The sequence below is a fragment of the Anopheles arabiensis genome, chromosome 2 (genome assembly GCF_016920715.1).
Source record: "Anopheles arabiensis isolate DONGOLA chromosome 2, AaraD3, whole genome shotgun sequence".
Classification (NCBI taxonomy): Eukaryota; Metazoa; Arthropoda; class Insecta; order Diptera; family Culicidae; genus Anopheles; species Anopheles arabiensis.
This window is the reverse complement of record NC_053517.1, coordinates 93,636,200-93,660,406: the sequence shown is the minus strand read 5'-3', so window position 1 is coordinate 93,660,406 and position 24,207 is coordinate 93,636,200. Positions and strand designations below refer to the sequence as shown.

At 45.7% G+C, this 24,207-nt stretch overlaps 3 protein-coding genes across 6 annotated transcripts in view; 1 reads left to right on the top strand and 2 right to left on the bottom strand.

Moving 5' to 3' along the window:
- LOC120905686 (protein phtf) overlaps positions 1-13,627 on the bottom strand; it is a 32,671-nt gene extending 19,044 nt beyond the window's left edge. Inside the window, exon 1 of the mRNA XM_040316806.1 lies at positions 13,520-13,627. The gene's annotated coding sequence lies outside the window, so the exon portion shown is untranslated. The remainder of the gene's footprint in view (positions 1-13,519) is intronic.
- Positions 1-19,406, top strand: part of LOC120905490 — a 30,448-nt gene extending 11,042 nt beyond the window's left edge. For 2 of the 4 annotated variants that reach the window (XM_040316444.1, XM_040316358.1), the window contains 21 exons: positions 821-1,003; positions 1,073-1,216; positions 1,298-1,431; positions 1,811-1,991; positions 2,065-2,525; positions 2,594-2,762; positions 2,841-3,266; positions 3,341-3,559; positions 3,633-3,953; positions 4,028-4,210; positions 4,372-4,422; positions 6,238-6,570; positions 12,935-13,066; positions 13,138-13,461; positions 13,547-13,735; positions 13,806-13,943; positions 15,419-15,508; positions 16,454-16,610; positions 16,675-16,841; positions 16,916-17,239; positions 17,325-19,406. In XM_040316444.1, the coding sequence (XP_040172378.1) occupies positions 821-1,003; positions 1,073-1,216; positions 1,298-1,431; positions 1,811-1,991; positions 2,065-2,525; positions 2,594-2,762; positions 2,841-3,266; positions 3,341-3,559; positions 3,633-3,953; positions 4,028-4,210; positions 4,372-4,422; positions 6,238-6,570; positions 12,935-13,066; positions 13,138-13,461; positions 13,547-13,735; positions 13,806-13,943; positions 15,419-15,508; positions 16,454-16,610; positions 16,675-16,841; positions 16,916-17,239; positions 17,325-17,695 (4,697 nt within the window). In that variant the 3' untranslated portion in view covers positions 17,696-19,406. The remainder of the gene's footprint in view (positions 1-820; positions 1,004-1,072; positions 1,217-1,297; positions 1,432-1,810; positions 1,992-2,064; positions 2,526-2,593; positions 2,763-2,840; positions 3,267-3,340; positions 3,560-3,632; positions 3,954-4,027; positions 4,211-4,371; positions 4,423-6,237; positions 6,571-12,934; positions 13,067-13,137; positions 13,462-13,546; positions 13,736-13,805; positions 13,944-15,418; positions 15,509-16,453; positions 16,611-16,674; positions 16,842-16,915; positions 17,240-17,324) is intronic. The other 2 variants (XM_040316533.1, XM_040316609.1) reach the window with 2 other exon arrangements.
- Positions 19,407-19,498: 92 nt separating this feature from the next.
- Positions 19,499-24,207, bottom strand: part of LOC120905865 (box A-binding factor) — a 58,242-nt gene continuing 53,533 nt past the window's right edge. Inside the window, exons 6-7 of the mRNA XM_040317417.1 lie at positions 23,187-24,160; positions 19,499-23,122 (exon numbers count right to left, since the gene is read on the bottom strand). Coding sequence (XP_040173351.1) covers positions 22,817-23,122; positions 23,187-24,160 — 1,280 coding nt within the window. The 3' untranslated portion in view covers positions 19,499-22,816. The remainder of the gene's footprint in view (positions 23,123-23,186; positions 24,161-24,207) is intronic.

The window sequence follows — 24,207 nt, the reverse complement described above, 5'->3', positions numbered from 1 at the left end:
GAGCGCACCTCGTTTGAAATTACATCACACACATGGAGCGATCGGAATTATTTTTAATCTTCCGTAACGATCGTAACGGGCCCGAAGCGCCATCTAGTGGCCGCCCGTACATAGATTACAGTGTGGCGTGAAGTGGGTCTGTTTTCCCATCCATGCCAACGAGCCGTGCTTCAGCAGGTTGCTGTAGGTGGTGCTGCTCGTCTCGTCTGATTTTCTTTTAGGCCGGTCCTGTTTGTCCCCCAGTAGCCAGTGGTTTGTTTATTTGTTCGTAAGCTATTTGTGTGCTCTCGAAAGTCCTGCTTCGGTGTTTGGGTGGGTTAATCACTATTGTGCTGTTGTTGGCTTTTTTTTTGTTTCTTGCGTGTAGTGTGTTTGTTGTTCTGTTGTTTGATTTGCTTTTGCTTCGGTACGATGAAACACAAACCCACGCTCGATCGCACCAAAGGAATAAGCAGCTTGTTTTCCGCTCACTTTAGTGTTTGTTGGGGCAAAAATGTTCAAATTGCCTACATTGCATGCTGGAAGTAACGTACTTTTCTTGTGTATAAGAACCCCCTCCTTGCCTTAGTTTAAGCGCCATCCTTAAATTAGAGATTGAATCTATTTTGTTAAGAATGGTTTATATACATGTGAAACTACGGTACCACATTTCTATGTAATCCATATCCATATCTTTGTACCAACCGTCAATCCTCTTCCACTATGGCAACAATATTTGCCGTCTCTTCTATACCTTCCAAAGAACAGCCTCTTCCAAGTATAAATACCAAGAAAAAAAAATTGAACCTAATCCCCAATTTTGCATCCTCACCCCCACCAGACAAGCCGGAATGCAAGAAGTGCATCAAGGCGCTGCAGGAGCTGGAAAACATCGACGACGAGGCGGACCAGCTGGACATTGGATTCGTGAAGATTCACGACGAAGATCTGGCCGAGGAGTACAACCTAGGCCCACTGCCAAAGCTGGTCTACTATCGCCACCAGACTCCGATCGTGTACGAGCGTAAGTGTTATGCGTTGATCGCCTAACCGCCAATGATCAATGTCAACAATTCTGTCTGTTCGCTTACAGACGAGCTGCAGCGTGAGGAGGACGTGCTGGAATGGCTGGTCGAGAACAAGGCCACCGGTGACGATGATGATGTCATCGAGGAGGTCAACGCCAAGACGCTCAAGACTCTGATCCAGAACATCGACAATCTGGTCGTGCTGTTCTGTAAGTATTCGACCCATCCTAATCCCTTCCGTAAAGGACAGTTCCACCTTATTAAGCAATTAATCATCTATTTCACCGCAGTCGACGATGAAGATGAAGATTCGGAAGCGGTGCTGGCAGAGTTGGAAAACATCGACGATGACTGCGCCAAGCACGGTATCCAGTTTGTCCGGATCGACGACCCGAAGGTCTCGAAGGAATACGGCATCGATGAGGTAAGCTAGCGGTAGACGTACAACCTTCACGTCGTCGCCGTCGTCACAATGACGCAGACCATCCATATTAGACGTGTGTGCGCGTGTGTGTGTACCGTTGCGTCCGCGTCCTGGTAATGGCCTGCAAGTTCTTGATGGCGTTTAAAATTAGAACACACTTGAAACCGAACGAAACCAAACCAGCCGGAGCTGATACGGGGGTATCGTCAGCCGGCGCGAAGATATTTTTAGTGCCACCCGCCCACGGTTATGGTGCGATGGTTCGGTGGACAGCCACCTTGCTGATAGGTTTTTTGATACCATCGAGAGCAGTTTATCGTAACAGCAATTTCCATAATCTGTTCCGTGGTTTTTATACTAACGTGTTTTTTACCCGCAGGTCCCAGCGATCGTATACTTTGAGAAGCAGATTCCCAACGTCTACGATGACGATCTGACCGATGAGGAGGAGATCCTAGAATGGTTGCTCTCGCAGCTGGAGAAGGACGAGATCGAGGATGTTACCGACGAGATGCTGGACAAGCTGATCAAGGAAGGCAAATCGATCGCCGTTCTGTTCTGTACGTACACTTCAAAAGTGACTCTTTGGCTTGAGGTACTAATTTTTGGACCTATCCGTTATTTTCTTGTTAGATGACAACAATGACAAGAAATCGGAAAAGGTGTTGAACGAGCTCGAAAACATCGACGATGAGTGCGATCAGCTCGGCATTAACTTTGTCAAGATGGATGACGTCGAGGAGGCGAAGGACTACGGTGTCACCAAGTTCCCGAAGCTAGTCTACTTCGAGCAGGGCATCCCGACCGTCTACGAGGGTAGCCTCGAGCAGGAAGAGGATGTGCTGGAGTGGCTGGAGCGTCAGACTAGCAGCGACGAAATTGAGGACGTTACGGATGAGATGCTGGACATGATCGTGGAGAAGATGCAGCATGTTGCTGTGCTGTTCTACGACAAGGACTCGAAGACGTCCCAGAAGGTGCTGGCTGAGCTGGAGAACATTGATGACGAGTGCGATCAGAATGATATTGCCTTCGTCAAGATCGATGACGATAATGAGGCCAAGGAGTGGGGCATTGAGGAACTTCCTACTATGGTAAGACCAAGGATGATAATGATGAGTCTTGATCGATCATGCTTATACCGATTGTGTCCATTCTGTAGATTCTGTTTGAGCGCGGCATTCCGCACATCTACGAAGGTGATCTGCTGAAGGAGGAAGAGCTGCTTGGCTGGCTGGTGCATCAGAAGCGTCACTCCGAAATTCCTGAAATCACCGACGAGATGAAGGACAAGCTGATGCAGATGTACGATCACGTTGCTATCATCTTCTGTAAGTAGTTTGCAGCTTCAAACAATTTCGCCCAGCACAGGAAGACGAGAATACAATATCTTCTTCTTTCTCACTCAGACGACAAAGACGACAAGCAGGACATCCGCGTGCTGAACGAGCTGGAAAACATTGACGATGAGCTGGAAAAGGAAGAGATTGTCATTGCCCGTCTCGACAACGCCGAAGAAGCGCGCGAGTACGGTCTCGACCATCTGCCCGCCCTGGTGTATTTCGAGAACGAAATCCCGGCCATCTACGAGGGTGATCTGATGAACGAGGAGGAAGTGCTCGAATGGCTCAAGCTGCAGAAGTACTCAGCCACCATCGAGGAGGTGACGGACGAAATTCTGCAGGATCTGATCGACGATCACGAGTACGTGTGCGTGTACTTTAGCGGCGCGTGCGAGGAGGGTGAAAAGTGCGACAAGATTCTGGACGATCTCGAAAACATCGACGATGAGCTGGATGAGGCCGGCATCATCTTTGTTACCACCGAAGATATGGGTATGGAAGACTTTCGAGTGTGAGCATCTGAATCTTTGGAGCATTATGTTGATGATTTATTCTTCTGTTTTCAGTCACTGCCAAGAAGTACAACATCAAGAACCTGCCATCGCTGGTGTTCTTCCGCAACAAGGATCCGCTGATCTACTCGGGCGATCTGAACGACGAGGATGAGGTTCTGGCCTGGCTGACCGATGAGGAAACGCTCGAAATTCCCGGCAAGATTGAGGAAGTGAACATCAAGATGCTGGAGAAGATCCTGTCCGAAAACGAGCACATTGTTGTGTTCTTCTGTAAGATCACGTGACAAAGCAGCGATAATTAAACATTATCCGGTATCTTATAATGACATCAACTCCTTCACAGATCATGACGATGACAAGAAGGCCCAGAAGATCATTGCCGAGCTGGAAAACATCGACGACGAGTGCGAGGAGAAAGACATCGATTTCGTCAAGACGTCCGACGAAGACATCGACAAGGAGTACGATCTCGAAACGCTGCCCGCCCTGGTGTTCTATCGCAACAAGTTCCGCACGATCTACACCGGCGACATGATGAAGGAGGAGGAGATCCTTGAATGGGTGCTGGAGCAGTACAACACCAAGCCCGAGATCATCGAATCGGTTGACCGCAAAACGCTGCAAGTGTTGGTAAACGAGGTTGAACATCTGGCTGTACTGTTCTGTAAGTGTTGATTGTTAGGATCTTAGACTGTGAAATTGATGATAACCTTCGATTTTGCTTTGGATTTCGAACAGACGATGACGACTGCGAAACCTGCCCCAAAATTCTCGAGAAGCTGGAAACCATCGATGACGACACGGACAAGCACCACATCCAGTTTGTGAAGGCTAACGATGAGAAGCTGGCCCACGAGATCGGAATCTTCTCGTTCCCGGCCCTGGTATATTACGAAACCGGTGTCCCGATTATGTATGATGGTATGAATCAATTCCCCTCACAGTTGAAGATCACTTTTGGCAAATGTGAAATATCCATACGAGTAATGTTCCAAACTTCTCCAAACACCCTCCGAATTCCTTGTTCCAACAACCTCCTCCTTCTTCTGCTCTTTTCACATTTTCTTCTCCTCTCTTCACAGGTAATCTCAAGAACGAAAAACGCATCTTGCAGTGGCTAATTGATCACAAAAGTAAGAACGGAATTGTGTCCTTAGTTGTATAAGCTACCTACAATGCTAAGTCCGACCGACAGGGGAAATGAACCTTCGGTAGTTCGTGCTCTATCCACAGATTTTTTCCCCCCTCTTGCCATTTTTTTTATTTCGTCCCATCGTCTTTGTGCTATCGTTTTTGATCGAGTTTTTTGTTCTGTTATTCTGTTATATCGTTATTCTTTTTTTGTTTCGTTTTTGTTCCACGAGCTGCATCGATCGTATGTACTACTCCCGTACAGAAAACCATTCCTCTACCATCTCAGCAACCAGATAGCATTCCATGGCCATGCTAGTTCTCCTTTGAAAGCTAAGAAACGTCTACACCGTCGCCACTTAATTTCACCATCTTCCAAAAACGAATACTCTTTGCAACAATTGAGTCCTCGCTTCTTTAAAACCAAACGATGATTGGTGTACTTGCCTCCACTTGTTCCATTCCATTCCATGCCCAGCTCTCAACATTGAACGGCTGAATGTTGAAAGGCTTGAAAGCCATTCCAAAAATACGCTTAGTTTTCCCGAGTTTGCTGCTTTCCCAATCTCAATGCTGCAACCATTAAACATTCCATACTTCAGACTCATACCTCCCCCCGTTCATCTGTATCTCTGATCGCCCTGTCTGTCCAATCCGCGCAGGAAAGTATGATATCAAGCAGAAGTACGGCATGATCAGGGAGCGCGTACCGGTCGTGTTTTCCGATCCGGAGGAGGAAGCTCGCCAGGCACTGCTGCTAGCGGAGGCGCGTGCCCGGGCCGGCGTTCCGGAACGTTCCATTTTGCGTCCATCGGCGCCAACACCAGGCACAACCACAGGTCGTTCGTTGTTCAACGGGCTAGGTAACACGGCAACAGGCGCATCAGCTACAGCAGCAGCAACAGCATGAGTTGAACTCTTTACTCGTTTTTGATGGGCTGTCACCACTTTCGTTTCGTATCGTGCACAGTGTTTTCGGTGTTCTGCAGCGTAGTGCTCCGCTCCCGTAGTCTGGATGTTTTGTTTCCTAACGACGCTAGGTGGCACCTTAGATGTTCTTCCATTCTTTATGTATCCGTTTGCTCCTCTCACTAGCAATTGCCTGATTGAACTAGATCAGTTACTGGTTTGGGTAATTAATAATTTGCCACCACCTATAGCGTAGCGCCAAACTTTGCCAATTAGCAAACAACTTCCTGTTAGCGATGTGTAGTGTGCCGAAGCAGCCTTTGCAGTTCGCACTCTTCTGTCGCATGGCGAGTGGGCTCTGTGAGTTTTCTTTTTCTGGCATGTCACGCGTTTTGGTGACGTGTCATTGCTCACAGTCACATAACTTCCAAACACGTAGTCAGATATCTATTCGTATGTTTGCAACAAGAGCCTATCCCCATGCCCTTCCCTAACCCAACCTTGTTCCCTTGTCCGTACGCGCACACCGAACGAACGCTTGTGCGTGAATTGGATTACTACCGTACCAGGTACCTACAGGGGGACCCCTATTGGTGTATATACTAAAATTCGTGATGTTCGTGTCGATGTAGTCTGCACAGTCTGTTGCGTCCTGTCTTCACCGTTGTATCACACATCACTGTGCCACTCACTCGATGGTTGTCGTCGTCCTCGTTGTCGTCGTCGTTGTTGTCGTCGTCGTGCTCCGTTGTCTACTACCTTTGATGTTAGAGCTAGTATAAGGATAAGGACTTGCTACCATCCCGTAACCTTTATACAAGCATTTTTCATTAAATCCTCATTTTTCCCTTTTCCTAAACATCCCACCTCCCGCCTTGCCATTCCTCAACACCGCTCATTTCTTCCAGACAATAAGCTACCGAAGCCGAAACTTCGCAAACGCTACACCGACGGTGTGGAAGATCTCGATCGCGAGGATCGTATCGATAAGAAGCGCTCCGGTGGCAAGAAGCTGAAGCCCATTCCGAGGCTGGATGCGGTAGAGCAGCCGAAGGCGCCCGGTGCAGGTGCAGGCACCTCCGGCAAGGACTCCGGCAAGAGCAAGACGACCAAGTCCGCTCCGGCCCCAGCGCCGCCGGCTAGCAAGTCCGGCAAGAGTGGCACCGGCAAGGCTGCCCCGTCACCCTCCAAGGGATCCAACGTTGCGAAAAAGACTACCCGTGATGTCGATGATGACGAAGGTAGTTTGTTTCTCTCTCGTTCATCTCTCTCTTTCTCTGTCTTTCGCTCGCTCCAGGAGTTGCTTGTGGAGGAGTCGGTTATGTAGTCGCTAGCTCTCTAACCCTCTCACCCATTGTTTCCGAATGGTAGTTTAACTGTCGTGTATCGTGTTTACTGTGTAGATGTACGCACGCAATCCCGGTTCAGCGCCGGCTAGCTAATGTTTCGATTTTCGCAAATCTTTCTATATCTATCTGTGTTCTTCCTATGTAACAGCCTAGTGCAAAAAACCCATGTATCTATCTAGTGTCGTGTTGTTTGTTTCCGGTCACTGTACATACGTAGCTAACGCTTACACAGATCTCGCAGGAGGGAAGCGAGTTTGCTCTTGTCGGAGAAGATCCTCTGCTTCGATCGTCTTCGTCGCATAGTCTCGTCACTCGTCAGCTGCTGATCGAGCGTCACTATCTGCACATAACCGCAAGTCAATATATTGCACCAATTAACATCCGTACGATTCTACTGCTCCCTTACTACACGTGGCTACACGTGGCGCTCATCTGGTTTCCGTCCGCCCGTCGGAAGTAGTTGATAGGAACGTGTGAGTGTATCATCTTGTAAAAAAAGAAAATGGAATAATGGCGTCAGGATTCAACCCTTCATCACGCTATCCCTCTATTTCCACTCCACTGTCCACTACAACGAGGTCAGACAGATCTAAAGTGTACAACTCAACCACGAAAGGGCAACTCAAAAATTTACGTACCACAATCATTTATCAACTCAAGCGTTCGTTCCTATTTTCTGCAGTTTTCAAATGCCTGTAACTCACTGCTAAGATTTTACAACATAAACCAAGAACGATTCGTTAACGGATCTTGCGCAGTCCACTCGATCGTTCACAATGCCCAACGGAATGTTTCTGTATATTTGTATGAGTGTGTGTTTGTTTGTTTGTGAGTGTAATGTTTTTTTGTTTTGTTTTCAATCACTTCCCTCTACTGTTCTGTCATCCTATCGCTTCCTACTATTCCCTATTTTGATCACCTTCGGAAGTCCACTACCTAGAGTTGTATTGGGTCGGGGGCTCGCAGTGGAATTTTCGCTTTTAAAGAACATGTTTTGTTGTTGTGCGCAAAGTCTCCCGGAGACACCAATTGTAAGGTCGTATGATTTAGCTGACACAATGTTTATACGTCGAAAGGTTTTTTGCTTCACCATGGATGTAATTTATTTCTCCATTCCGGCTGCTCATCTGAACATTCCATTCGTATCCTCTCATTAACTGCCATAATGAGTACTTGGTTTCCTTGTAGCAATCTCAATACTTTGAATACTACTCGTCAACGAAACAAAAGAAAATAAAATAAATCCCAAACAGTGTTGAAGGATTCAAAGGCACATAAAAGGATGAACCGTAAAACGACTGTAAGAGCTCTAAATAATTAAGCTTATCGTTAGTATTGAAATAATTGTACAAAGTTCAAGTTACTAGTAACACTTCAAACTTCTTTACAAAACTCGATCGTAAATCACTAATCCAAGTTCACTGTACTTTTAGGATTGGCCACTGCTATTACCGGCATACGGGCTTGACGAACTTAGCAGAGGAGATTATTTTGGGATGATGTTGTCGTTGCGGTTACGTCGTACGCAATCCGGGAGTAATGTATCACTGGAACGAAAAAAAGAAACGACCGTCAACAGACAAGCTGGAACGAAGTTTCTCCTATACACCACAAACAGCTCGTGTCACCTTCGCAGCTCATCGCAAAATAATCTTGTCTGCTTGTCGACAGCAATCAAGTGTACAGCAAAAAGCACGTGGCCATATCCTAGGTGGACTTGCAAGCTCTTAGTATTCTTGCTGTACTCTTAGTTTATTATTTAAATGTTGCTCCTTGTAACATAAAAGTAAAACTATTCAATATAGTCTAGCGAAAACACGTTCTAGTGTTTATCCAAACAAGCCAATATCTACGCAAACAACGAATAAACGGCGGCGAACACCAGCAGCTGAATGTTGGCTCCTAGAATGGCAACCACTCAAATGCTATAAACACACTAAGCGGAGCAAAACCAAACTCGCAGAATACACACTGGCGCGTCCACTCCAAACGAGGAACAATGTAGAAATGTTTGTTTTGTAGTGATTTGGTTTTGTTTACAAAAAACATTTTGTCAGTTAATTCATACCCAAATTAGCTGTTTTCCCCGGGGGGAGAGTGGCATCTAGACTTCAGGAAACAGATCGGTAGTAAAGCAAAAGATGACACCCCTCTATCTAATGTTAGTCGAATGTGCCTTACGACGGAAGAATTATGTTTAGATTTTTTTTTGTTAATAACAATTTCTTGTTTTCTTGTCTACGAATTGGAACGCCAAGACGAGAGAAGCTCGTTATAGTTCAAAGATAAACGGTATTACATATTGCTTCTGAGTAGACAATTTTCGAACATCAAAACGTTCGAGCAGTATATTTCGAGCAGATTTAAAAGAGTGATAGGCAAAATAGTTTCACACCTTGTGCCAGTGATTGACATCTTGCAAAATGAATCGTTTCTCAATGAACACTTTCGTTCTATAGTGTTTTAAATTTAAAATTTATATACTTTTGTTGTTGTTCAATCGAATCAAGATCATTATTGATAGTAACGCATCTAATTGCATGCGCTTCTTGACATTAGTGGCCTAGTTCCACTTGCATCACCTGGAAGACATTAATGCGATCAAGCTAAGCAATAAACAATCCGCGATGGCGTGTCTGAGAAGCAGAAAAAAACCCTTCCCCCGGGGGAAAAGAAACTCACTCATTCGAATCTAATTGAATGCATTTAAAGCACAAGCCCCGGCCCATTAAGGATAACTTCCGAGAAATGTTAAAACCCCCGCTGCGAGAATGTGCGTCTGAATGTAATCCCTGTTTGATGCCTTCCCTTTTTTGCGCCCCTTTTTGTGTACCTAATCAGTTTTAAGTCACTGCAAAATCGTAACCGCCTAAGATCGCAATACAAACCAAACCCCACGATCAACGATCAAGTTTGATTCGAACCAAAAAAAACAAACAACAACAAAAACTGCCCCTTTAAAACCAAAATCGCAAACCGCTGAATTAGGATTCACTAAATCTGACAAAATGTTTTTTGTATAACACACAGATGACGAATGTTTCTACGTTGGACTGGGACACGCCGGTCGTGTAACAAAGCGGGACAAAAAATCCACCGCCAAGGAGGACGACTCGTTCCGGTGTTGCCCGGCGAAGGTCGAGAAGAACACCCGCGTAACGCAGATGGCAGCGCAGAAGATCAGTCGCCGGGACAGCGATGAGGCGGAGAGCCAGTTCGCCTTCCGGCAGAAGAAGCTGTCGGACGTAGCGGACGCAACGGCGGCCGCCGCGAAGGAAAAGAAGGCGGCCCAGGAACGCCAGCAGCTCGATCTGAAGAAGGCCGGCAAGGGCGGCAGCAGCAGCAAGTCGAAGACGGGCAAAGGTAAAAAGGACGCCAAGGACGACGACGGTGACGATGACGATGATGGACTGTTCGGTAAGCTCGGCTGGTGGTAAGCGGTAATGGATGCGGTTTGCGTAGTTGGCCAAACTACCCTGTACCTCCTCCTTTCCCCCCACACAAACACACGTGCGTACCACCCCTTGCGCCACACAGTCCATCCGATTCGTACCAGCGTTGCGCCCTCGTTCGGACCTTCGGCTGGAGGGAACACGCCCATCCTTCACCCTCTGTGTATCTCTGTCGAAAGTAATCCCCGTCAGGGAGGAAACATCCTATTGAGAGCTATGTTGCAAACGAAATTATTGTACGTTGCTGTCAAAATTTCACTCCAATCACCCCAAAAGAGCTCCAGATTTGTTTCGAGATCAGCAAACAACGCACTGGAAGCGAGGCTGTGTGTTTAGTAGGATCCAACCTTCCAAGTACACTCTCTTCCAACCCCTAAAAAAAAAAGAAAACTTGTCTCTCTTTCCTTTTGATTGTTTACACACATTGGCATCCAAACCGCATAAATGCAAAACAAAACTAACCAACGGGAAATTAGAAACAAAGGCTGTAGAAAAGCTGCACCTTCCTATTGTTACTACAAGCAAACGGAGCACATTTTGACAGAAAACCTCGCACGAATTTAGGAAAAAAGCAGTACTATTACGGACTATTGCCTATTACTACTACTATTACTATGTCTAATACGTCTACTACTCTTTCCGCGATGTAATTTAGATATGCCTGCGCTCGATGCCAGTCCCAGCGCTGGTGGTTTATTATCGTTATTTATATTCTGATATACACACACACACACACAGTACTCTTTTCGTTGTTGTTACCGTTATTTTTTTGTCTCGCAACTGTTTCACTCAACATAGACTGCAACGTGGTTTTGTCGATAGAGTATAGTAGTAAACACTATTTACCTGTTTATATTGTTATGGCAAAATGCGCTGCGTTTTGAGAGGACGCAGGCAGCTCCCGATCGGAAAATGGGACGACCATCAACAACTAACCAGTGGTTGGCTAACGTTGCCCAAAGTAGGCTTATACTTGCACAACGAGCTTTGCGCAACGAAGCGACGAACCCTCTCACGAAAGGCACTTCACAACCTTAGTACACTCGCAACTCGCACTGAAACTGTGTTACACAAAGCTCTTTTTTAAGAACAATTTTTTGTTTGTTTGTTATTAGTTTCAATAACTATTTGCGGAATTTTGCACTCAGTTTTGGATGTTTTTTGCCTTTTTTATCACGTTTTTTAGCCGTTTGTGTGCATACATATAAATATATATTTTAAATATGTATACTCTTTTTCTCTCTCTGTCTCGCACGATCGATATTGCGGGACACGGTGGTCGCAAGATGATGTGTGTCGCATCAATCGTAGACCACTAGGAAGGATTTAGAAGAAAAAAAATTGCAACACGTGACCAGTTGCCGTGAGCTTGGGTGGGCTTGTTACGCTTGTTTGTTGGAAAAATGCAGTTTAATCGTTTAAACATTTACTAACCAACGCGCTATTGCACACTGCCCGAGGACGAAGACGAACAAGCGTTGATGAAGAGAAGAAAAGCTCGAGTTTGTTTCCAAACAACAAAACAACAAAACCTCACAAAGCAAAACACCGTATCAAAATTGTACACTCCTCAAACACTATCTCGGAAGCATTCGGTGCATATTTTATAAATATCCTGCAAACATGTTCAATGCCGCTATTGTTTCTGTGATTTTGTGGTTAGATTTTTTTTTCGGGGTGAAAATGGTGAACAAACGACACACAACGCGTGAACTAATTTGAGTTTAGTGTACGGTTGTCAAACTTTCAAAGAAGCAAACATCTAGTCAGAGAAGAGAAAGACAACAAAATGTAAGAAAAAAAAAGCCCGGGGGGAAAAGGGAGAAAGTAAGTAGCAGAAGTGATAAAACTCAAAGAGAAAACGAACAGAAAGTGGAACAAAAAAGTAAAACTGTATTCAAAGAAGAAGACTAGAACTATTTCATACAAATTGCAAAGTCACCCACCAATGATGATTGTGTGGTTCAAAAAGATGGAAATGATGGTTAGAAGAAAAGATAAAACTAATTACACTCAACCATATGAGTGAGAAGATAAAAAAGAGGAACGATGAAAGCGAGTATAATGAAAAGCAAACGAAACAAATGCAAAACTGTTCACAGAATGAAACTCTCAAAGGAGCAGGCAAGAGTAAAACAAACAAAAAACAAAAACAAACGTTTCTATTCTAGAAACTCAAAACAAGTGAACATACAAACGAGAAGAAAAATTCAAACGAAAGGAGAAGCAAGAAATACCTAAGAGCTAAAAGGATCGAGAAAACCATCCTCCCTTATTGTTAAAATGCCTTTTTATCTTTTACTTTTACTGAAAAATGGAAACAAAGAAAGTGAAACCAATTACCAAAAAAAAAAAAAAAAACGATTCCGTGTTTACAGTCTATCGGTCTATCCCTATCCCTATCATGACGAATTCTTTAACTGTTTGCGTTTTGTTCAACGTGATCTTTTTGTCCATTTCTCACAACATCATCTCTCAAAGCTCCTTCTCTCTCGCTCTCTCGCCGTGTAAATCTATCTTTACGCACCTCTACCTTGTTTTTTACACACGTCCGTACATGTGATGCAACTTTTGGTAGTTCATATTAGCCCACTGCAGGATGTAAGTATTTCTAATGCCAATAGTGCACAGTAATTCCTCCTTGGAGCTGTCGCCACTAGAAGTGCTGCTTGACACAAAATGTTAATTAATGATAAAATATTGGTTACTCAAACTATCTAATTTCTACCCTTCCGTACCGTGGTCACTCTGCCCACACGGTTGGCTCTGCCCAAATGGTCGGAATTGTGATGATACTTTCGCAGGTGACCTGCTGAACGAATACGACGTGCTGGATTGGATGCACGGACAGAAGACGGACGAAAGCATCCAGGAGGTGGAGCGAGACGAACTGTTGAGCCTGATCGATACCCAAGACTTCCTCGGGGTTGTATTCTGTAAGTGTCCATAGTGAAGTCGTCGTCTTTGGAAAACAATCATGCCAACTCCTTCGTGTCTTGATTCCCAGATGTCGAGGATGATCCCAACACGCCCAAGATTCTGCGCCACATTGAGCTGATCGATGACGAGGCGGCCGACTACGGTATCCTGCTGGTGAAGTGCAGCGACCGTCTGATGGCAAAGAAGTTTGGCTTCCGCAACCCGCCCGGTGTGACCTACTTCCGGAAGGGAAAATCGATCAACTACGACGGTGACATCGACGACGAGGAGGAACTGCTCGACTGGCTGACCGATCCGCACAACATGGAGATGACCGACCACATCGAGAAGGTTAACCGAAAGATGTTCCAGAAGATTCGCCAAGCATCGGACTATTTAGCTGTGTTCTTCTGTAAGTGTGTCCTTACAGTGGGAATTGTATGTAAAGGAAAGAAGCTTTTAAAACTTACCTTATTCTGTTGTCCATGGTTGTGTAGATAGCGACGATTGCAAGCAGTGTCCACGGGTGCTGGCCGAGATCGAACACATCGATGACGAGGCGGACGGTGCCGGCATTAACTTTGTCAAGATCGACGACAAGCAGATGGCGAAGGAGCTCGGTGTGTACGCGCTGCCCGGTATCGTTTTCTTCAAGCTGTCATCAAAGGAACCTGTCATCTACGCAGGTAAGCAGGAAATCTTTCTTGGGAGCGAATAAGCGCACATTGTTACTTAACGTTTGTTCCCTTTTCGTAGGCGATCTTAACGATGAAGACGAAATCTTGAACTGGTTAATGACACAGAAGAACCCCGGCGGTGATGTCATCGAGGATTTGGATGGACCGAAACTGCTGGCTCTCATCGAAGATTCCAACGCATTGGCTGTGTACTTCTGTAAGTAATTCCAGCGCACCCAGCAAACGTACCCCATATGGAGTAGGCTGTGGAGTGTCAGTGTTAACTGACGTTTTGCTCCAAAATGTGCTAATATGATTTGACATTTGAGGTTATGTTTAGGTTTTTGGTTTTCTTGGCCATCACAGAGCACTGAATTCTTTGAATGTACACCTATTTATTTAGCACGAACACACACACTGTGTAAACATTAATACTGACTGATCTGCATCAACTGATGATAACTCTCTTATACGCACATACACCTACACACCTTTCTTTATTGTTTTATGTGTAAATTTACGGCACGGGGATCTCTAGGGAACAAAACGACCTGTGAGGCTTGCTTCACGAAGGGCGCCAAAAAGCAGCGCAAGGCGAAGGAGCGCAAGGGGCTGCTCGATGCAGCGACCTCCGCTGAGGTAGTGGACGACGGAGAGGAGACCGAGGGTGACGCTCCATCGACCCCGCCACCAACACCGCCACCGGCGGCTGCACCGTCATCCGTGGAGGGTATAGCTATAGCAAACCCGCCCCTCAGAAATCCTCAGTTCCAAGAGAGTTTTCCAGAGTCCCATAAGTTCCAATCCACACGCCATACATCACTGTTGCATGAGCTTGGGCTTGGAAAGGTTGTTCCATTTCCGATCACACCCTTTATAGCGAGCCAACCTTTGTGTATTAAAACTACTAAAATTAATGCACATTCTAACGTGTTCTGTAACCTGTAATTCTCCCCCAGAAGGAACCTGTTTGCTGATAGGTTTAGAGCGATATTAACATAAGTTTGTGTTTGTCCATATCTCCCCACGACGCCAAAGACACGGACGAGTGTGAGCAGTGTTCGGGTGTGCTGGAATCGCTGGAAAACATCGACGACGACTGTGACCGACATGGCATCATGTTCGTCAAGACGGACGATCTCTCGATCGCGGAACAGTACGGCATCTCCGAGTACCCGGTGCTGGTGTACTTCGAGGACAACGTGCCGAATGTGTTTGAAGGTAAGGTTACTGTTACACTGGTTACTCAATATAGAGATATCAACGTCGTTTGTACTGACATCTCTTCTTACTGGTCTCACTTCAAAGGTTCCTTGGATGAGGAGGAAGAAGTCCTGCAATGGTTGATCACGCAAAAGACCGAAGATCGCATCGAACTGATCATGCTGCAGATCTGGCTGATTGCTGAAGAATGCATCTAAAATTTTCTCTTTTTCTTTGTTATTTTCTTCTTCTTTTCTTTTTTTTACCGCACCACCAACGATTAAACGATTCCACGCACCGTTCACTTTTTATTCTTTATTTTGATAATATGCGCACCTTCCGGATGTTGTGCATCTTCTTGTTGCGTTATTTACACTTCAATATCCTTCCACTGTTTGCCTTTTTTGTTGCTGGACCCGTACTCATATACAAACATATACACCGCAAACAACACTTTCTTGCACATTGCATCACACACCACCAACACAGACAAATTCAAATCACCCTCGTACTGCCGAAGTTTTTGTTCCGCGGAAAACATCCGCAAGCGAAAGGAATTTGCACGGGAAGGAATTTCAGGTATATAGTAGCAATCCAATTCAGATAAGCCTCCCCAAATCCACCCATTTTCTTTCTCAATTTGTCTATGTTATCCTCGTGTACTATGTGAAGCCTTGGTGACTCCCTCTATCTGTTCCATGTTCTCTCTGTTTGTCTTCATGTTCATGCTGCTAGCCGTTTTAACAAAGCTGTTTCTCCCTGCCCTTGGCACCCCCTTCTTGTTTATAGTTCTTTCTTCAATAATGTTTATTTACATTTGTCCTCACTTTGGCATTCCGTTTGTGTCGGGGAACACACGAACCTTACCATGCAACCTTTCTATGCCTATGTGATCTTCTGTGCTTTGATCTTCCTCATGTATGTACTTTCAATCGCGATCTTCAAGATGTCTTCCTAACAGCTTGTCCCTTATCTGTCTGTAATCAATCAGGCTCTTCTGAAGCTTTCCGCCCGACACACGGATGGCGCCGTCAACGATTTGCCCATCAACCCCTAAACATGTCCTGCGCTTACTGAAATTCCTTGCCGAATGTGTCCTTTCCGATCGATGTGCCCGCGAGAATGCTCGTTATTGTGTTTTTTGGCTCTTCCACCGGATGAACGTCTTCGGCAGTATGTCTGTGTCCTGCTCCCTGTACCATCCATCCCGCCCCACTGTATACAGTCTGTTGTCGTTGTTTTTGTTTCGCCTGAACTGGCACCGTGTGTTTATATTAAAAACAAACAATACTCCATCGATGCTTTCTTCCTGCGTATGCTCAATGTTTGATTGTGGCAAGAACTATTTCCTTCATTTCTTCAGCTCTACCGTTTTGTGCGCCTGTTCTCTCTCTCTCTCACTCTTTGTTTCCTTGGATGTAACCCTCTCTCTCTCTTTATCTTTGAATGTTGATTTCTACATCTTCTAGAGTATATATACTATGTGAGGTTCGCTAATTCTGTTTTTATGCCTTCCATCGACAGACAAGATCAATTGCAACATTTGCGATCAGATCCTGGAGGGTTTGGAGGTGATCGACGACGAGCTGGATGTGTTCGGTATACACATGGTAAAGATTCAGGATCCACAGCTGGCGAAGCGCTACTCCATCAAGACATTCCCGGCGCTGGTGTACTTCAGGTAGACTACCGACCTTCAAACTTATGAGAATGAGTTGACAAACTATTCCTCTCTGCTCCATTAGAAACGGTAACCCACTGATCTACGAGGGTGATCTTCAGAACGAGCAGTCCGTGCTGGAGTGGCTGGTGGACGATGACAACCGTGAGCTGGCGGACGAGATCGAGGAAGTTAACGAGCGTATGCTGGATCGGTTGATGGAACAGTCGCCACTGCTGTGTGTGTTCTACTGTAAGTTAACCCTGCTAGAGTGAGTATCATCTTCCTTGATAACTTACGGCATGATCGCTTCTCGCCCTACCCAGACGATGAAGACTGTGCCGAGTGTGACGACATCCTGGAGGAGCTGGAGCTGATCGACGGTGAGGTGGACCTGTACGGTATCGACTTCGTCAAGGTGGCCAGCCTGGACGCGGCACACAAGTATGGCGTCACGACGATCCCGTCGCTGGTGTACTACCGCAAGCAGATCCCGATGCTGTACGACGGTGACATGCACGATCACGAGCGTGTCATGAACTGGCTCACGTCGCAGGACGTGTTCGAGATCAAGAACGAAATCGAGGAGGTGAATCGCAAGATGCTGAACAAGCTGCTGGACGAGAACGAATTCTTGGCCGTCTATTTCTGTAAGTATCGATCGGAGGAGTGTTGCGTTGTCCCGATGTTCCGCCCTGGAATTCACACTAACCGCGAGAGCATTCCGTTTCACAGTCGAGGAAGATCACGAGGAGAGCGAGGCCGTGCTGGAACGGCTCGAGCTGATCGACAGCGAAACGGACAACCTGGACATTACCTTCGTCAAGATGGGCGATCCGCGGTACGCGCGCAAGTGGGGCGTCACCAAGCTGCCCGCGATCGTGTACTTCCGCAAGCGCTTCCCCAGCATCTACCGGGGCGACATGTACGACGAGCAGGACGTGCTCGAGTGGCTGCGCAAGAACCGATTCCGCCAGCCGGAGCTGAACATCTTCATGTACGCACTGATCGCGCTCGGACTCGGGTTCGTCATCTACACTGCATTTTTGCTACAGTGCTTCAAGCCTGCCCCGCCCGCACCGGTACCGCATCCGAAGCAAAACTAATGCTAGGCGAACCGGCCGGGCGCACTCTCTCTTTAGGGTACATATTCTTCCAGTGTAAGCGTTAGACAGACAGAGAAAAAAAATGCAGCCGAACAATCAAGTGCAGCTACGATCGTTAGTTGATCGTGCTCGATAGAGTGTGGACAAAAGTGGCGGGGCGAAGAAGGGCGGCAGCGTGAGACCCATATTCGAAGAGGCGGACATTTGTTGGGTCGATCTTTTCCCATTTTTGTTTCTGCGTATCCTTCCCTCTCTCACCAACCTCCGCCGTTCCATTGATCCACAGAACAACTGCCCCGGAAAAGCGGACACCGAACTAAGCAAGAAGAGATGCGAAGATGAGATAAAATGATTTAATTTTGTTATGGTAAAACAATGCAACGTATGCAAACTGTGGAGAGGAGCTGAAGCAGCAGAACAAGAGAAGAAAAACAAACAAAACAGACCAAAGATGAGCAATAAACAAATTGATCGATAATTTACAACATGTTCTTCGCTGTGATCATGATGATGATAAAGATGATGATGAAGATGATGATAACGAACAAGACGACATAACCCATAACGTTAAAGCAAATCCCTTTGGGGATGAAAAACAAACATAAAACAAAAGCAGGATAAAGTAGCTGAAAACAAAACTTGCATCCTTTTTTGGTAAAAAAGAGAGAAAAATTGTGAAACTTAAAACAAAAAAAAAGTGTAGAGGATGAACACACGAAATCGTATCGAACTGAGCTATTGACACGGACCTGCTCATAGTGCATGCATTTTTGTTCCGTTTCGGAGAAATTCAACGTGTAACGTTAACGTAACACAACGTGTAACGTTAACGTACTACAAGAAGAAGCTCAACAGCGCATCCCACAGCGTGTCGCGGATGTTATACCGTTCAGAGGGAGAGAAATACACGGCTCACGATATACTTTACTCGGTTCCACTGGGTTCCATCGCACGTGCACCACACGATCGAGGATGTGTGTCCCTCTTTTGCCAAAAGCACGCGTGTCTAAGTGTGTGTGTGTGTTTATGCAAAAGCGTGCTGCATCACATCCCGAGTGTTTAGTGTGTGTCTGTGTGTGTATGGGCGCACGACAGTGCGAACAACCAAAATTTGCGAAAAGACACTACCGAAACGACATGAGATACTGACGACGACAAAACGACAGGCCACCAGTTTCAGAGGTAGCGCCAGCTGCTTCAGCCTAAGCAGCTGTCTACTGTTGTGTGCAACCTGTTAGAAGTTTAGTAATTTTAGAAAAGGTTTTTGTTTCCGTTTGACCTTCCGCTGTTGTGTTTGTGCCCTTTATCGATTAGTTTATTTAAAGTAAAAACATATGTTGTCTGTGTTTTTTTTGTGTACTGTTTTGTGCTATGCACTCGTAGCGTAGCAGTTCTCTTTCTGTCTCTGTATCCTGTTTATATATTAAGACTTTTAATGCCAGAAACTCTTCATAGCCTCTTTTAAAGAATGATTCAAAATGTTCTTTTGCTTGATGTTACCAGCTCTCCTATTTCCTGTAAAACAGTGCCAAATTGACGAAAAAAACGAAACACTGATTTAAGAAAAAAAAAAACAACATGAATGTCGTAAAAACAAACTGTAATAACGTTAAACGGACATTAATATGCCTCACAAAACAGAATAATAATAATGCGTCATAAATGCTGTAAATAAAATGCAAGCTTCCTCGTAAGTTGGTAGCAAACTAAAGCTGGGCGAAAGACTAGTTGTTGTGTACGTGTGTGTGTAGTAGTAGTTTGTATTCTCGTTAAGCAATAAAACACACTCCATTCACTATCCACTCTCTGTTGTGCATTTTTCGCATATTTTTGGTTTTAATCGGATTTATTACATCCACCGTAGTAAGCCGGTCCACGATCGTATCGTATCCAAAAAAGGGGAAAGGTCACAACACAACCCCATTCCCCTCGTTTTGGCCGGCTACATCAATACACGCACACATACACACTCACACACGCGCACACAAAAACACACATGCATATCATCGAATGATACACGTTCATCGCTTTTCTCCAATCGAACTCTCCAAATTGAATTGAATGATCGCTTGCTGCGATCTCTACTTTGTTTGCTGCAGTGTTACATTTGCAATTTGTGTTTTCCCTTGTAGTGTTTACGAGGGTTTTTGTGTGTTTGCCTGCCCCCTAAACAACACAGCAGCACAAAAATCCCTATTTTTATGCGATTTCTAGTGTTTGTTTTCTCCTTGGATCGCCAACGATCGTGCAACATTTGTAATAACAGATCGAGATTTTTGTTTGTTTGTTTTTTTGTTTTCTCCTATATTTAACGGTACAAAAATATAGTTTCACAACATGGGTTTAGCGTACACAATTGTAGCCAGGGTGTTGTTGTTTTTTTTTATTAGTGCTCAGTTCCTATGCTTAAAACAACAACATCAGTTTATATGTTGGGAGAGGGACAAGAGGGGGGATAATATTTCTACTATTGGTCATCTATCATTCAGCAGCGTTCGTTCGCATGACCAAAAACGTTCGTGGGTTCATTGTGACCAAATCTCACCTCTCGAGTTGTATCAACGTTCGACGAGACGCGGGTGATACTAATCGGGATGCTGGAGGAAACCAAATTGCCAACCGGCACGTGTGTGTGTGTGTGTTCGTTTCTAACAAGTTCGTTTAAATTTCTACATGCTACACAGTGTCCCCTTTTCGGTTGTTTAGCTCCTGTTTCACGTTACACAATATGTTCGTTACTACTGTCATCTCACTTGTAATTCATATGTATACATTACTAACTTCTCCTGCACTTTTTGCTTCCCCCCACTCTGTAGATAATGGTTGCTCTTGTGTGCTAAGGATGTGTATATATGCGCCCGCTCTGAGCAGAATTTTCTTTCCCGGTACCTCGGTAATATGGACGAAAAATTTGTACGTTCTGTTCAAACCACACCAAACACATACAACAAATTAACACAAAACATGCACCTCGCAACTCGCTCTTTCTGCTCTACTAAATTAATCTCCTTTTTTGTGGGTATGAAAATGTTTGAAAATCAACCGAATGTGGCCTGCAAACACTTCCCTTGCTTCTAAAAACAAAGACTTCTTCTTCAATCTCTTCACCCTTGTTTCCCCTTCTAAAAGTGTTTCCATGCGGTCTGAACAAGGACACATCGCTGCTCTCATGTGCTGCATGTGTGTGGTATGATTTTCGTTTAAATATCGCTTATAAAAATATCCAAACCGTCTCGCTATTTGCTGGGAGCAGAGAAGGAGCAGGCAATAGAATGTTTCTAACACTCCACTGTACGCGGTTTATTCACTTCTCGTCCTTAATTATTTCATAAATCCTCCTGAACCCGGTACACGGCGATAGTTTAATGATACGCGTAGATTAAACGTAAAGGTATAGCGCGCCTTCTCAGCTGTTTCATTTCGTTTTAATGCAAATTACATCCTACACGCACACATTCACACACACACACACACACTCACGGATCAATGCATTCTCCAAATTTGTTTCAGGTACGTTCTATTAAATGGTAAAAATAGATAGACTTATCCATGGTACAACAATGTGACGGCAGTCATACGTCTGCGCATAGGTGTATATATGAATACGATATATTATATGTATATATATATGTATGTTTATATGGGCTTTTCAAGGAGTTCACTCTGAGACTGACCTCACTGGAACATCGTTAAAACGCTGCAGCGTGGAAGCTAATCTTCCGTGTATGTGTGTGAGAGAGCATTTGCCCCATATTTCGTGTGCCAAAAACTGAAACCATAGCAAAAGGCTGAATGTCATTCAACTACATGAACAACTACAGCTCAGGATGGCCTGAAGGGTAGATTTTGGCCACCAAAAGAAGGTTGCCAATCAAAAAAACAAAAGCATGGGAAAATATATTTTCCTCTTCACATTTCGCTAGGGATACCAGAATATGAATGCACATTTAATGCTACTTTTTTTTGTTACTACAGACAGTCATTCCACTACATTTTTGCTACTAATGTGTAGATGTTTTGCTTTAGCATTAGCATTAGCAATTTGCTATGCATTGGCGGCTTCCCTAAACCTTCTTTGAACCACCGCAAAATGGTAACTCTTGTGGTAAAGATGTCTCTTTGCCCGATTGGCTGTCTTGGGCTGGCTGTGTCTTGACCAATGATTTTGAGTATAAAGCACACACACCACCACGCACTCAGCACACACACACTCACACACAAAAACACACCGATAAGCGAGTAAGTTTTGCATTTCTTCATTAACTTTCCAAAAACATGCTATTTCGTATATATCAACAAAGTACCTTCACTGCACTCTGAAACACAGTTTGCATAATACAGGGGTTTTTGGGGGCTCTCATAGTTGTAGGACATTTTATTCTATGTTTCTAATCGGAGGTGAACATTATATGAAGGGAATTGGACTTTATAGCTCTTATTTTAAGCAAACTTATAGGATTCCTATTCGATTTGTCCAAAAAAGGTGCTATTTAATCCAATTCCTAACCTATAAAATTCCTTTCCTCCACGAAAACATCAAGAAAATGTCCCACGACTCTCAGATCCCATGGAAAACCCCGTATATCAGAGGAATTCGATAAAGTGTTCCTCACTGTCTGTGAGCAAACCTATTCAATGTGCCTATTCGTCTTGTAATGGCTTAGAATTAAATCCTACGTGTTTTTTCACATCAATTGATACCGTTCGTTGGGATGTTTGTGTCCATAAAGTGATCGGAAGTGATCGTCCCTATTCATGCAACAATACATCAAACATCCAAACAAAGAAACAGAAAACACGTTAACATTCTACCAAGTACACCATTACACAAAGGAGCGCTCTTGTTTTGAGTCGCGCCCTGTTTCTCGTTTCGCTTTTCACCATCTTCTCCCAACCGAAACGGTGGAGGAAAAGTACGGCAAAAACGTCCTAAAATCCTAAAAACATGGCAAAGCATTTTGTCAACGCGTTTGCACCAAAAATCCAATACACGGGTACGATCGATCTGAGCTCACGCGTAGGAGAGCGATCGTGTACCTACCCCTTGTTTGTCTCCGTTTGTACCAAATAGTTCAAATTCAAATCCAAATCTCTGTTTCTCCTAGCTCCTTTCGGTCTGGCTTACATCGAACCCGATTTGGCGTAGTGCCGCAGGCCTGACTTTGTACCACCGCCACCGCTGTCGTTCGTTGGGGTAGGATTCTCTGCCGACTGGCGCTCGTGATACTCCTGGAAGCAGGGCACAATGCACAGATTCGTCTGACACTCCGGACAGTGGTACTTGGTTTTGCGGCGCAAGATCCGCCCGTGCGCGTCGATCGTGTTCCAGCAGAAGTTGCATCCAAGGGCGGGCCCTTCGCGTACCACCGGACAGTGGCTGGAGCGGGGATTATCCAGCCCCGGGATGTCGGTTGAGCGGGATGAGGTCTAAAACATAGGAAGGGAAACGGTTACCATCGTAGTGGACAAATGTTTACACAAAAATACTCACCAATGGTGTTGATATTGACCGGGATAGCTCTTCTCCTTTCACACGGATAGTACTCGTCGGTGCCGACGTGATGGTGGTCGGCGTATTTGACGACGACTGTTCGCTTACATTGCCACTGCTGCTGCTTGTGGTAGCAGTTGTCTGCACGGGTTCGGCCGGTACAATAACAACCGTTGGGCTGGGTCCTGTCCGATCCACACTCGACTGTAGCTGAATCGTCGGAATTGCCGTTATCGGTGTGGCCGGAACACTGCCACCCTCCTCGTCCGAGTCCGTCTTGAGCGAGGAGGAAGGGGTGAGGTAGTGCGTCGAGCCGCTGCTACTCGTAACCAGCGTCAGCGGTGTCGAGCTGCCCCGTTGCACCGTCCCAGGATGAGAGAGCTGCCGCTGCAGGGTGTACGTTTGCAGCGGTTCGAACGAAACGGTGGCGCCGTGACCTCCGCCCGACGTTTGACTCGGCAGCAGTGGGTGCGAGTGTTGCTTCACCAGGTACGCCTGCTGGGTGGTGGTGGTGGTGGTGTTGGAGGGAACGGACAGCAAATGGCCGTGGGCCCGATCGGTCGAGTTTTGGCGGCCCGACGACGCGATCGGTCCACCGATGACGGATATCGAGGACGACAGTGGCAGGATCGGTTCGGACACCTGCCGCTCGAACCGATGGTGCGACGGCACGGTCAACAGGTTCTGATGGCCGTACTGTGCCGTCGGGCTGTTGTCGTCCGACGGTGTGTCCGGTTCGTACGGTTGCGGCCCGGCCGACGACGAATCGCTCTCCTTCTTGATGCGCTGCTGGCGTATCAGTAGGCGGCCTCGCTTCGGGCCCGAACTCACGATATGGCCACCGGACGTGGCGGTCGACTGTTCGCTGCTGCCAGCGCTACCGGTGCCGACGCTCGATTCCGACGCACCGCTCGACGTTGAGGAGGACGATTGACCGGGCACTAGTCCGAGCGCCATTCGTGCCATGTCAGCCACTGGGGGGAGAGAATAAAGAAATGAAGAATCGAAATAGAAAATAGTC